Source organism: Asparagus officinalis, chromosome 7, assembly GCF_001876935.1.
Source record: "Asparagus officinalis chromosome 7, Aspof.V1, whole genome shotgun sequence".
Taxonomy (NCBI): domain Eukaryota; kingdom Viridiplantae; phylum Streptophyta; class Magnoliopsida; order Asparagales; family Asparagaceae; genus Asparagus; species Asparagus officinalis.
This window is the reverse complement of record NC_033800.1, coordinates 6,204,265-6,218,406: the sequence shown is the minus strand read 5'-3', so window position 1 is coordinate 6,218,406 and position 14,142 is coordinate 6,204,265. Positions and strand designations below refer to the sequence as shown.

The window sequence follows — 14,142 nt, the reverse complement described above, 5'->3', positions numbered from 1 at the left end:
TTAAGCTGCTAGAGTTTCTTCTCACCAACTACACCATTAATCAACTATTCTTTTTTTTCCTTTGTACTTAAATTGTATAACATTCATTGCGATGAAGACTCACCTAGGTCCTCTGCCTGTCTTGAATGCCCAATAATAAAATAATATAATATACTTCGTAGTTAGTTAATAATGAGACCCTATCATTATAAACAAATTAAGTAAATATTAATAATTCTTAATAATATACTTGTTAATTGTTTATTCCTGGCTCCAAAAGATTTTTAAAATTAATCTTAATGGTTGTTTACACTAAAAGAGTTATGTTAGAGCGCCTATACAGACTATTTTCTTATTTAAATTTGCCAACACGTTTTGTTTCTAATACATATCAATTATGAGTAATAATATAATTTGATCGATCCAAGTATATCATAATAGGTTATAGACTCTTGTCATATTTTTTACTATTTATTATGTACTGACTTGATATCACAATTGATTGAGACGATGAAGACATTACTGTAGAATTGCATGGGATAAAGATAAAGGTGGAGAATGATTGATCTCGGCTCAATTAAATATGAAACCAGAATGAATAAATGACAATTTTTTAAATGTTTTATAATAAACCTTAATTTTTTGAGTAAAATTAGAAATTATAGAAGGAATTTTCACGCAAAAATTTAAATATGTTTATGTGAATGCTTTTGTCATATAAAATTATACTAGAATTATCATTGTTGTTTAGTATTTTTTTTAAATCTACCAATAATTAAGATATCTTACAGTATTGCCAAAAGTATGTGCTCTGTGCTGAGTTTATACAAACCATCTTAATATTAAGTATTTGGTTATATATTTATTAACACATCAACAATATATTATTGTATTTTTTTTCTCCAAACTTAACACTACAGTTTATGACTAAGATAAATAAATTGGAGATCGATGATTTGATCCAATAAACAAATATGTTACATGAAGTTTGATATAAACAAATTTAAAAAAAAATAATATTGTGTATGCAAGTATATAAAAGTATATTGATCCCAGTTTAACACACAAATCTATTTCACAAGTTATTTTATATTTAAATAAAATCATGACAAATGTAATAATCCATGTTATAGATTTTAAATCAAAATAAACCACACTTATTTTATAGTAAGAAAATAAATAAATAATAAATAATTTTGATATATAACCATACACAAAAACTAGTCGGTAAAAACGAGCGAGAAATTTAGTGAAAAAAGAGAAGAGAAAAAAAAAAACGAGAGAATAAATAAATAAATAAATAAAAAGGAGAATATTTGCTACCCACTTTGCACCCGCCCACTATCCGCGCCTCGGTCTATTAACCAATTGAAACCAGCCACGCGTCCTCACCAAACCCCACGCATACCGTCCGTTTCCCGAACAAATGAACGGCCAGATACGGCTCCACCCCATGGATCCGCGCCTCTCCTCTCCGCCCAATCAAACTCCGGCTCCTCTCCCTATTTAAAACCCAACCGATCACCAAGTCATCCTCACCATCACCAGCAAAAAAATCCCCAATTCTACAAAAAAATCCCCCCAGTTCCTAAAACCCTAGGAAGAAAAAAATCCCGTCCGATGGCGCCGAAGGCCGACAAGAAGCCCGCGGAGAAGAAGCCGGCGGCGGAGAAGCCTGACGAGGAGCCGAAGGCGGAGAAGAAGGCGGAGAAGGCCCCCGCGGGGAAGAAGCCCAAGGCCGAGAAGAGGCTGCCGGCGTCGAAGGAAGGGGGAGGGGACAAGAGCGGCAAGGCGAAGAAGAAGAGGAAGGCGAAGAGCGTGGAGACGTACAAGATCTACATCTTCAAGGTCCTGAAGCAGGTCCACCCGGACATCGGGATCTCGAGCAAGGCGATGGGGATCATGAACTCGTTCATCAACGACATCTTCGAGAAGCTGGCCCAGGAGGCCTCCCGCCTGGCCCGCTACAACAAGAAGCCCACCATCACCTCCCGCGAGATCCAGACCTCCGTCAGGCTCGTCCTCCCCGGGGAGCTCGCCAAGCACGCCGTCTCCGAGGGCACCAAGGCCGTCACCAAGTTCACCAGCTCCTGAACCGTTGGGCTCTGGATCGTCGTTTGGAATTCTTCGGGGGTCTTGGGTTTCTTCGCTTTTTGGTTGCTTGAATCGTTGTTTTGTTTTTGTCTTGTTTGGAAATAGTAGGCTTATTATTGTGGTGGGTGGGTGGTAGTTTTATGTAATATAAAGTCGGCTTTGAAATGAAGTATCTTGATTAGTATGATATGTCTACTTATGTTGTCTACTTATGCTCGTTTGGATCAACTCTTAAATATTTGGAATTAGTTCTAATTTCCTTGTGATTCCAAGGACGACGATTTAGTCTCAAGAGTGCAATCAGAGCTTGGCATGGACTTTTTTTTTCCTTGTATGCAGGTGCGGGTGTGGCTAAGTGTTACCCTAGCGATGCGATGATCTGATGATGCTATGATGCTTTGATATTTGTAAGTGTTTCTCAAGCCCTCGTGCTTGCACTTTATGTTCTCATATTAGTGTTACTGCAATGAGTCCCCTCTGCGCGTAATTTTTCAACAAAATTAGAATTCAATTCGATGGCTATCACCTCATTCTGATGTTAGGCTTAGGACCTCCAGTAGAAGTTGTTTGTTTACAAGAACTTCTTCATCTTTGTGTTTTCTGATGCTCCCGACTCTGAAGATGCTAACAGTTTTACTTGTTGAAACCGGTTTCTTTCTAAAATTATCGACTGCTATTCAATTACGTATTGCTTCTGGTTTGAATACTTATTTTTGGCACTGATTTCTCTCTGAAACGTTCGGTTTTTGTCATTCTCATGCTGCAAGTTTTGGCACTATGGTGATCTAGTAGTCTAGAACATAAAGGGCTTGTTTGGATTGAGGGGAATGAGGGTGAAGGGAAGTTAGGGAAACCATTCACCTCCATTCACTTTGTTTGAGAACACTTAGGAGGTGAAGTTAATTCACCTCCATTCACCTTGGTTCACCCCCTAATAGTATAAAAATTGTTACCCCCAAATTGTGGTGTAATCAAGGGGAAGGGAATTCCCTTCCCTTCCCTTCTCTTCCCTTCACTCAGTTTCCCTTAACTTCCCTTCACCCGCTACAAAACTTCCCTTCACCCGCTACAAATCCAAACAGACCCAAAGAAAACTGCTCGAGCCAGGAGTCCTTGGAATCTTATCGATAAAGAAATATCCTTGGAATCTCCATCCGGTTAGGAATTAAAAGTTGAAGGGACATCAAAGTAAGTAGTTCAAATTTGCTTATTAGGGGCTGTTCGTTTGGCCATTTTTTTGGGAAATCAAAGAATAGGAAACCTATTTCCTATAATATTTGTTTTGAGGTTGTTTGGTTGGTTTAAAAAAGAAAGAAATTGTAGAATAGGAGATAAGATGAGATGAGTTGTCAACTTATTATTGGATGATGTGAGTGATTTTAAAAAAAAATTGTTTTGAGGTTGTTTGGTTGGTTAAAAAAATAAGGAAATGAATTGGAGGTATATTATTGGATGATGTTTTGAGGTTGTTTGTGTTTGGTTCGTTTTTAAAAATAGGAAAATAGATGAGATGAGATGAGTTGGAGGTATATTATTGGATGATGTGACACGTACTTAAGGAAATTGATTTATTGTTTTTTTTTAGAAAATGGATAGAAAGGAATGTTTAATGAGATGAGATGAGTTGTCACAATATTATTGGATGATGTGTGTGATTTTTAAAAATGAGATAAAATGAGATGTGATGAGTTGGATGATGTGACACATTTTTTGTGTTTGGTTTATTTTTAAAGGTAAGAAAGGAGATGAAATGAGATGAGTTGGAAGATAAAAATAATATAAAAGAAACCTATCCAATTACAGTTCCAATCTAATAAGAACCTTTACCGACTTAAGGTCTAACAAAAAAAAAATCTGATCAGGATATCTTTGCATGTGTTCGGACTAGTATGTAGATAAAGCGACAACATCCCCTTCTTCTTTTCTTTCTTTTCTTTCTCCAATCGATCATGGAACGAGGTACCGTGACCGCTTCTGCACCCGGATGGTCTCAACTCCTCCGGAAGCTCCACCGACGACTCAGCGCATCGTTGTGGTCTTCGGTCCTTGCCGGCCGACCTCTCCTTGTAGGTAGAACCGAATCAGAGCTAGTTTTCTCATGCCTCCGCGATGGTAGGATCCGGAAATTACCGATAAAGTTACCCTTCAACGATCACCATCGTCGCCTTTGCTGCTTCGGCGATCTTGATGGCTGGTTAGCAATCGACGCCGCCTGCTCCTCGGACTTATTGAAGGGGGATTCTCGCAACAGTTACCTCGTTAACCCTATTTCAGGAGAGCAAATCTACCTTCCAAGGCTCGACGATAAAGACTGCGTGTTCATGGCCGCTGGTGGATTCCGAAGACGAGCTGTTGTTGGTCGGGAAGGGTTACGTCTATGATAAAGCTGCGGCGAGGGATGGGGTGAAGTTCTGCGTGTTGAAGATGGAGGGGGAGAGGTGGGTTGGGGTTGAGAGTTTGGGGGATCGATTGTTGGTGTTGAGCGAGTACGGCGCCGATAGCCTGAGCGCGGATGAGGTTGTGGGCTCGGATTTTAGGCGGGACTGCGTGTACGAGGTGCCCACGTGTGGTGATCTGTTGGTGTACTCGATGGGAGACGGGGGTTGTAGGAGGGTGAAGGTTTCGAAGGACGATGGCGGCGTTGGGTACGGATGGTTGATGCCGAGTAGACGGTGAATTGATGCGTCAAATTAAGTGAATTTGTTGATAGTCATTTTTCCAAATATTTTGTTTTTTTTTGTCTCAATTTTTCGTTTTGTAATTGTTTATCGGTCAATATATGCATGGCTACGATTTACGTGACGAGGAAGAGCATAATTTGCAGGAGATGCGATGTTGGTTATGCTAGAAATGAATCACTCTGCATATTATTGGATAATTATGATTGAGAAAATCTCCATTATGAGGTGATGTTGGTTATGCTAGAATTGTTAATAGTCATTTTTAGGTGAAAACTGCTCCTTTCTTCGTTCATTCTTTCTTTCTCTAGTTAATTATGGAACAAGATACTGGGACTACTTCTGCAATCAAGATGGTCTCAACTCTTACAAAGCACTCCACCAACGAGTCAATACATCATTGTGGTCTTCAATCCTCGCCGGTCGGCCTCTCCTTGTAAAAAAGAGCCGACTCTGATCGAATTAATTTTCTCATGTCTACGCTGTGGCTAGATCCAAAAAATTACCGACAAATTTACCCTTCTCTAATCATCATTGTGGCCTTCGCTGTTTGGGCGATCTTGATGGCTGGTTAGCCGTCGACACAACTTGGTCTCCCAACGTTCTTCAATTCTTGTAACAGCTATCTTATTAATCCAATTTCAGGAGACCGAATCGTTCTTCCGAGGTTCAGTGATGGTCGCATGTGCATGGCCGCCATATATATCCTCATCCCTGACTTCTGACAACTGCACCATCGTCGTCTACGGAAAATTCCAGGGATCGAGGACGAGACGAGCCGTAGACTTTGTTTGAAACCCCTTTGGGGGTTTCAGCTATGGCATTTCACAAAGGCAAGCTCTACTTACATTCAGAGATCAGCGGTCGAACTGGTGTTTATGTTTTCGATCCAGATGTAAAGTTGGTTGGTTGGTTATGTGGGTGGAGTCTGGGGATGTCATTTCTGTTGTGCGCAGCGGAATCCGAAACACAACAACCGAACGAGATAGGAGAACAAATCAACAACCAAACACAAGCACCACACAGCAAGACACCAAATTTTACGTAGTTTGGCAATGTGCTTGTTTTCGTCAAAAGTTGGTCTCGTTGTGGAATTCATTATATCTTCAGTCGATTATAATAAATTCAAAAGAAATAGTCTTTTTATAAGACTTCTTTTACACAACAAAATAAAAATTACAACTTTTTAGAAACAAACGCAGAATCGTTGTTTGGATCACTGCTTGCGTGGGATCTTTGCCTGTGCCGGGGGTGCGTTAGCCCGTGGACCACCGATTCACAGATTCTGATTGAATCGTGAAGGTTTTGGAAATTCTTCCTTCGTTTATCGAAGTAAGAATTTAAAGTGAATATCTTATCGATGTAAGATGTTCACTTTTCCAAAGATCAAGTCTGAGCTTAGACCTGTAGGAATCGCCAAAAGCTTCTTGAGGATATTTGTGAAGAAGGAAGACTCTCTCTCTTGCTCTAATTCACCAAAAACTCAAACCTTTTCTGCTCCAATCTGCCCCCTCTCCTTTATTTCGTGCCTAGGGAGGTATTTATAGGGGTAAGAATGCACAACAGTTGAACCGGGGGCGAAGTAACTGACCGGGTGCCTGTTCTTTAGTCGATACTGCCGCGGCTATTGGCGCGGCAGTGTGGACTGCCGCGGCCAAAGAGACAGTTACCAGCACGTTTCATCGTGCTTGAAACCGTTCTCCCACGACCTTTAACCACCTTTTTCATGGTTTAACTGCTTGTACACGTCAGCACACGTCCTATTTCTGATATGTTGCCACGTGGGCGTCAAATAATCATCACATAACTGCATTGTAACCGCTGTAGCATCCCCTATAATGGCCGCAGCACCATAAGTTGCAGCGCCTAAGCCGCGGCACCATAGGCTGGCGGGCTGCCGCGCCTTAGCCGCGGCACCATGTCCTGCCGCGCCGCAGTGTGTTGCCTGATGATGTGTATATTGTTCTTCTATGTTGTCTCACTTCCTTTGAATGATCCCCTCTGATTAAGAGACTGGTGTTTACCACATTCTCTTTGTCTTGAGTGGTATTTGGACGTCTGTAAGTATTTTTTGACGCCTACAGTGCCTACGTCCATGGGGTAAGGATGGGATGATTTTTACTAATAGAGAGAGAGAGTACAAATAGAGATTACAATGGATTTGGATCCTCTCCACTACAAAAAAGTAGTGAAGAGACCACTACTTTTAATCTCAAGCGTTGATTATTTAGTAGGCGGTTATGATACAATCTAAATCTAACACTTACCATACCCCCGTGTATTGCACTCATTCCTATTTTGCACTAAAAGAAAAAATCATAACCATCAACTAGATAATCAATGACTGTGATTATGTAGTGGTCCCTCCACTATTTTTTTTGTAGTGGAGAGGATCCGAATCCGATTACAATCACTCAATTTAATCTCACAAACAAAGCTCACAAATCTCTCACAAATTATCCAAGACAAAGTGCTCAAAAGTCTCTCTATTGTGCCATTTTTGAAACCCTAAAACGTGTTTGTATTTATATCAAACACAAAACCTAAACAGATCACGAAACCGAGCCCAGGCCCAAAACCGCATCGCGGTCGACCGGACTGCTCACCGTGGTTGACTGGCCAGCAGGCTGAAAACTCAGCCTACAGAATCAACAGGGTGCAGTAGACCGGGCTTGAGCTCGCGGTCAACCGGCCAGGGAGCCGAAACTTCTCCCTGTTCTGTGCATGAATCCGACGACTGGGCTTGTCCTCGCGGTCGACCGGCCAGCACCCTAATGCCTGCTTCATTTTTCCTGTTCTTCGTCATCATTTCTACAATTTCAACGCGTGGAAGCTGGTCGAGTCAAAAGAAGAGCTATTGCTGGTTTGATAGAGTTATGTGGATGATAAAGCTGCGGCGAGAGATAGAGTGAAGTTTTGTGTGTTGAATGAAGATGGAGGAAGGGAGGTGGGTGAATTTTGGTTTTGACTTGAGTATGGTGCTATAATAGTTTGAGGGTGGATGAGGTTGCGGGTTTGGATTTTAGGGTGAGTATGTTGCTAGTAGCTTGTTAAAATTATTATTATGTTGATGATACATCATTGGATACGCTACATTCGGTTTGTTTGAATCGGAAATAAGGAGCGTGATCCCTGAAAGATGTAAGGTTAATTGGATTATGAATAAATAATAATTTTAAAAGCTTTAATAAGTTTTTTTAATCTATAGTCCTAATATTAATTGTATTGCTCATTCAAACAATTGTTTTCTTTAACTATATAGGAAGAAGAGCAGGGAAGAATATAACTCATTCAAAGGAGAACGGACTCTGGTTATGATGTTCTCATATTTGCTTTATTTATATGTATTTATCAGTCTGATAATCATATAATTTCATTAACTAATATATATAACTGAAGCTTTTCTTTTTACTAGTTGGATTGCACGTGCAATGCACGTGGTAAATTTTTAATTTATTCTTTTATTATTGATTCATTTCATTAAGATTTATTTACTTTAAACCATGTGTCAAACATATGGATAGAATTTAAAAATTCAAAAGGATTGAATAATGAAATTGCATTTATGTATCAACTGGGTGATAATAGATTGTTTGCATCCTTAACAATAGAAAACAATGAATAATTTTATAAAAGAATTTTATTTGATATACAACATTGAGTTTCAATCAACCAATGCTACCTATATACAGATGACAGTAGACGACAACCAATGCTACCTATATACAGATGACAGTAGACGACCTATTTAATCATAATAATCCAATATAAATGTTCCTAAAATAGTAGCATCAATTTTTTGCTTTAGTCCTACTTGTTTCTATCTCCTCAAAACAAATAATAGTCATGCAACAAACAGTAGAGATACTATAAATATCTCTCTTTATCATTGGATATTTTGAGCTTTAATGGTTCTAATTTTTTCGAGCGGTAAGCTACTTATGCCTATTAGGAGCGAGAGATTTTCTGATTACATGTCTATGAAATTCATCGAATCAAAGTAAATTGTAAGATGTTAAAAAACTACAAAGATAGTATAGAGCAAGAATTTTTGAGAAAGCAAAGAACCAAAGATTCATACTCTTAAGATAGCACTTCTATCATTGATAAAATCAATTGCAGATGAAACCAAAGGAGAAAAACCATGATACTATAACTAAAAAGAATTTCAGATTTGTTTTTACAGATATGGATCAACTTTAATTGATATTTCTCCTGTAGAGTTCACTCTCAAATTGGGCTCCAATAAGTTTCTTATTAGAATGAAATTCAGATGTCGCATAGATCCACTGAAGCTGACTTATCACAGGTAAAAAAACAATGACATATTGAACTATCGACTCACCAAAGCTTCTTTTGAATCATTTGCTACCCGTGTTTTTTTAGTAAGCTGCCTGCATTTACGACTTGTTCCGATGCACGGCGACGAGAAGGGTATGTTAAGCAACCACTTGTTCTCCCTTCTTTACCACCTAAATCAAAGTTTTCAAGTACGAAGTTTAGTAATCGCTAGTCTGGGAAAGCTATTTTTGGCAGTAGTTAAAAAAATAAAGATATTATAAACACATTTTATCTATATTAGATCTATGAACAAATGACCATGTTAATGAAACACAATAACTGAGTGGCACAGAAGCACTTGGTCTAAAAATAGATAAAACATGTACTGGAGCAAGCATGAAAAAGGAATTTTTTTTTATAAAAAAAGTAAAACAGGATGTATTCTACGACATAATTAGATGTAACAAACTTAACAGAAGACTCCCAAATGAACAGTTATCAAAATCAACTACCAGATTGTTTTTTGACATTACCAAGAGCTGGCGCCAACCCAGGGGTAGGTCCTGCTCCAGAACCCTATATAGAAGATAAAAAATGAGTAAGGTGTTGTTATGATAGAGAAAAAGAAATCAAAACAAATGAAAACCTATCTACAAGAAATTAAGCCTATATATGCAAGACTTACAAGAGGTCGTGGAGGAGTGCTAGCAATTTGTGATTGATGATACTTCAATATCATTCAACATCTTACTTGAGAATTACAGATATCTAAACCTACCATCAGCACAAAATTCCTCGTCAACAGGAACAATATGAGTTACCAAAATACCTTATCCTCGCGAATAAAAAGGTCACAGAATATTCTTTTAAGTTATGAAAAATTAGGTTTGTCGTCAAAACGTAGTGAACGACAGTAGTGGAATTTGGATGCAAATTATGTAGGATATCCATGACATAATGCCTGAAGATAATATATCAATATTGTCAAGATTATATATATATATATTTATTTATTTATTTATTTATTTATTAAGAAAAGTAAGAAAAGATGTCATCAAGATTCCAACTTCATTATGTGAATTAGATCTTACATTAATAGAGGTGGTAACTTTTCTTTTACTAATTTTTTCATATTTCTGCTTCTTTGTTCTTCTAGCAACCAAATGTAGTAAACACAAGCCACCTGAAAATCACTTGATGTTATTAATAAAGAACTTCTCTATCATTTTCTACCCATCCAACTTACAGTATCAACCCAGTTTCTAGGAGCATGCTTCTCTTACTCGCAAAGTAATGATCGGTTTTCTCTCCTCTCCCAAAAAATTTCAAACCCTACTTTGATTTCTCCATTGATTTCAGACCCTAAGCAAGATCGCATGCAATCGTCTCCATAAGGAGCTCGTCGAGTGGCAGGTCAATCCCACCGCCGGATACAAGCACAAGGTCAATCCCTCAGGTGATGTATCCTACTCGATTTTTATTGTTAAATTTTGTGTTTTTGGGGGAATTGGTATGTTACTCATGGGAAAGATGTGGGTTTTGTTATGTGGGTTTTGTTGATCAGGTGATTTTTTTGAATACAGCACCGTTGCATCCTCATATCTACAGCACTGCGCGAAATTTGTTTAGGTAATTCTTGATTGGGTTTTCTGGTATCTTTTGTATCTATGAAGGGGCTATCCTTTTCTCATAGTTTATTTTCTATTCTCATTTTTGCTTGGTAGAAGATGGATATCTGCCTATTATATTTCCTTGTTTGCAACTTACTGAATTTATTGAATTTTTGGTAGAAGATGGATATCTTTTGTATCTACTGAATTTTTGGTTGGTAGAAGATGGAAAGGGGGTGTCATTGCTTTTTATTTGCCTATTATATTTGTCAACTTACTGAATTTATATGCATCTTGTTTTCTATCTTAAGACATCGCGTGCCATAATGAAGAACTTTTCGTGTGAGTTCAGTGGAGAAGAAGATGAGGGTTTAGTTCAAAGAAAATGTTATTGTGGGTTAATTTGCAAAATACGGATGTGCAAGCAAGGACACAATAACGGCTTGGAATTTTATGGATGCCCGAGATACAAGGGACCTAATTGCAAGGGTTGCAACTTCTTCGAATGGGTTGGTGATAACAAGAACATTACAAAAAGGCTGGAAAGGCTAGAAAAAAAATGATGAGGTGTTGAAAAAATTGTTGAATGATGTAATTTTATATTTGAAATTTTTAAGTATCGTTGTACTGATATTGTTGTTCTGTGTTATAGTCAAATGACTGAGCAACATATTAGTTTGTTGTATTTTCTGAGTTTGCTGAAAAATTGTTTCCCTAATGACATTTGAGTTTGCTGAAAAGTGTTTGTTGCCTTGAGTTTGCTGTTTTGAGTTTGCTGCGAGTTTGTTGTGAATGATGAGAAGAACATTCAAGTCTGTTGTTGTATTTTCTGAGAATGCTATGTTTTGAGTTTGTTGTATTTTCTTAACATGAGAATGTTGTGAATGATTTTACAGGAGTTATTTGAGGCATCAGTTTCCTTTCAGTGGTTTGAATTAGTGGCCTTACAAGTATGTAAATTCGTCTTTGTGAAATATATATATGGCCTGATTGTGGTTTCACCACTAAATGAAATCTTATTTGAATATGTGTGACCAGGTGGTGCCTTCTAAACAAACACATTCCCTCAGGAAATACTTAATGGAAATTAAGCTGATAGTGATGGTTAAGCTTAAAGCTAGAGAAGATGTGTACTTATATGTGTGAACAAGTTTTCATTTTCCCAAGAATCCATGATTATCAAGTGCTGAATCAATCAATGTTCCAAATGCAAGAATGAGTAAATGTTTTAATTTTAGCATGATACTAATTGGTTGCATTTTCTCATCTGAATTCTGTAGAGGTCATTATACATGCTCAGAACTTGTTGAGTAGATTGTTGCAGGGGACAATGAGTAGACCTTGCATCAAATCTAAATAAGATAGGTTTCAAGTAAAGAATCTAAGATTTTAACCATAAACCATAACCCTTATGCCTCAGATGAGGACACATACTCGTCAAAATACAAGGTTAAACAATAACGCTTCATATACCCAGGCTCGTTACAGAGCTTTTGAATAAAGGAGCACATACAGAGCATAGAAAGAGTTCAAGCCAGTCTTTGAATCAAGGGTATTACAGAGCTTTTGAATAAAGGAGCACATACAAAAACTATTTCGACTAAGCCATTTGTAATCATGCCTGAAGGAGGACGACCCATTGCTTCATTCCATTTGTTAAACAACCATACAAAAGACTTTGCCTCTTCGTTTGGAATAAAGCCACATCCTAAAAAAACACTTTGGCAATGGTGATTTACTCCTACAAACGGCACAAATACCAAGCCATATTGATTTGTGTTATGCGTGGCATCGAAGGAGACAACATCGCCAAAATGTTGATAATTCATTCGAGCAATGCCATCCACCCAAAAACAATGAGTTAAGCGCTTCTCTTCATCAACTTCATAAACATAATGAAATGAAAGATTCTTCTCTTGTTCCGACTTGAAATGATCCAACATCATTTGTGCATCATGACCGCGCCTCTCCTCTCTCAAATCTCTTTCATAATTTCTCACATCGGTCTTAATGCATCCGATTCTATGAAAACCTCCGCTAGAGTTTTCAAAGAAGGCCATTTGCTTATTTGTTGGAATGTTCACCTCTCCAAACTGCTTTATCAATGTCTTCTTCACACTTGTTACCTCACGGTTTCCCCTTAGAAAATGTGTTCTACTCGGTGAAGTAATTGTATGATTATGTTCTTCCACGAACTTGTAGACACTCCATATGCCATTGTTTTTGTCTAATTTCAAGCGAATCAAGGCCTTACAATTTGTTCTAATTGTACCACATCGTCGAATTTCTAACGATTTGCTTTTTAACACTCCTTCTTTCGAACAAACAAAACTTTTGCCAATTAATTCTCTATCCTTCCCATAATTTGTTGTGCTATTACGGATATCAAAACCTCCGACCTTTCCGTAATTTCTGTAGAATTTTTCAGCTTCTTCTAAATTGCCGAAAGTCATTCCTATTTTTGGTTTTAAGTGCTCATCAACAATTGGCACAACTAAGTTATCTAATTGAGAGATTTTTTTCATCAACAACATGGGAGCAACCATCTTCAGTTTCCATTGGATCAAACATCAAGAATAATTTTTACCTACAAAAATAAACATCAAGAACAAACATCAAGAACAAACCATCAAAGATCACTATGCAAAAAAATAAACACTATTCTAACTTGAAAGGTCAATGAATAATCCAACTTGAATTTATATGCTGTTAAACGCAATCCACACATTCATATACAAGGCAACCACCTAAACTATAAAAAATGAAAGCACGGGCATGATATAACCAAACTCAACCATAGAAGGATTCAAATTTAGCAGCCATGATAGCATTATTAAAAGAAGCATATAGCTACAGTTTGAGTTCTCCATAAGCTTCGGACATAGGAACATGATAGCATTCTCAAAATATATATAGCTACAGTTTGAGTTCTCCATAAAAAATAAACACGTTTCTAACTTCAAAATATATATTTACTAACTACTGATATTTAAACTCAAAACATAGCATTCTCAAAACATAGCATTATTAAAAGAAGCATATAGCTACAGTTTGAGTACTCAAAACATAGCATTCTCAGAAAACACATCAGGACATAGGAACATGAAGAACTAAGGGAGAATGTAGAACACCAGCAAACATATTCTCAAAAGGCTTTTGAGAGGACAATAAAAAATCCAACAAGCAATTTTGACTAAAATCCAACAAGCATCAACCATCATAATCATGTATAACTCATTAAACAACAAGAACCCTCAATCTTAAAAATTAAAATTAAAATTTTACCTACAAACAATTTTGATTCAAGCTCCCTTTGGTTCCAAGTGAGAGAGAGTGGCTCACGTCCGGAGTCGGCTCCGAAGTTGGAGGTCGGAGGTCGGAGTCGGCTCACGTCCTGGGTCGGATCCGAAGTTGGAGGAGGAGGTCGGAGTCGGAGTTGGTCGGGGTCGGAGTCGGAGTCGGAGTTGGTCGGCGGCGGTGTTTGGGGTCACGAGCGGGAG

General features: G+C 37.9%; 2 protein-coding genes across 2 annotated transcripts; one reads left to right on the top strand and one right to left on the bottom strand.

Annotated features, from left to right (window-relative positions):
* Window positions 1,509–2,279, top strand: LOC109849068 (histone H2B.11-like). The gene has a single exon (XM_020418853.1). It carries the CDS (start codon window positions 1,600–1,602, stop codon window positions 2,071–2,073), a length of 474 nt encoding a protein of 157 aa, XP_020274442.1. The 5' UTR covers window positions 1,509–1,599; the 3' UTR covers window positions 2,074–2,279.
* On the bottom strand, window positions 12,172–13,188 carry LOC109846611 (protein FAR1-RELATED SEQUENCE 5-like). Its single transcript, XM_020415859.1, has one exon. The coding sequence runs from the start codon at window positions 13,186–13,188 to the stop codon at window positions 12,172–12,174; it is 1,017 nt and encodes a 338-aa protein (XP_020271448.1).

What these genes read in the sequence shown, in the direction of transcription:
- LOC109849068 (XM_020418853.1), top strand. Translation starts at nt 1,600, where the DNA reads ATGGCGCCGAAGGCCGACAAGAAGCCCGCGGAGAAGAAGCCGGCGGCG.
- LOC109846611 (XM_020415859.1), bottom strand. Translation starts at nt 13,188, where the DNA reads ATGGTTGCTCCCATGTTGTTGATGAAAAAAATCTCTCAATTAGATAAC.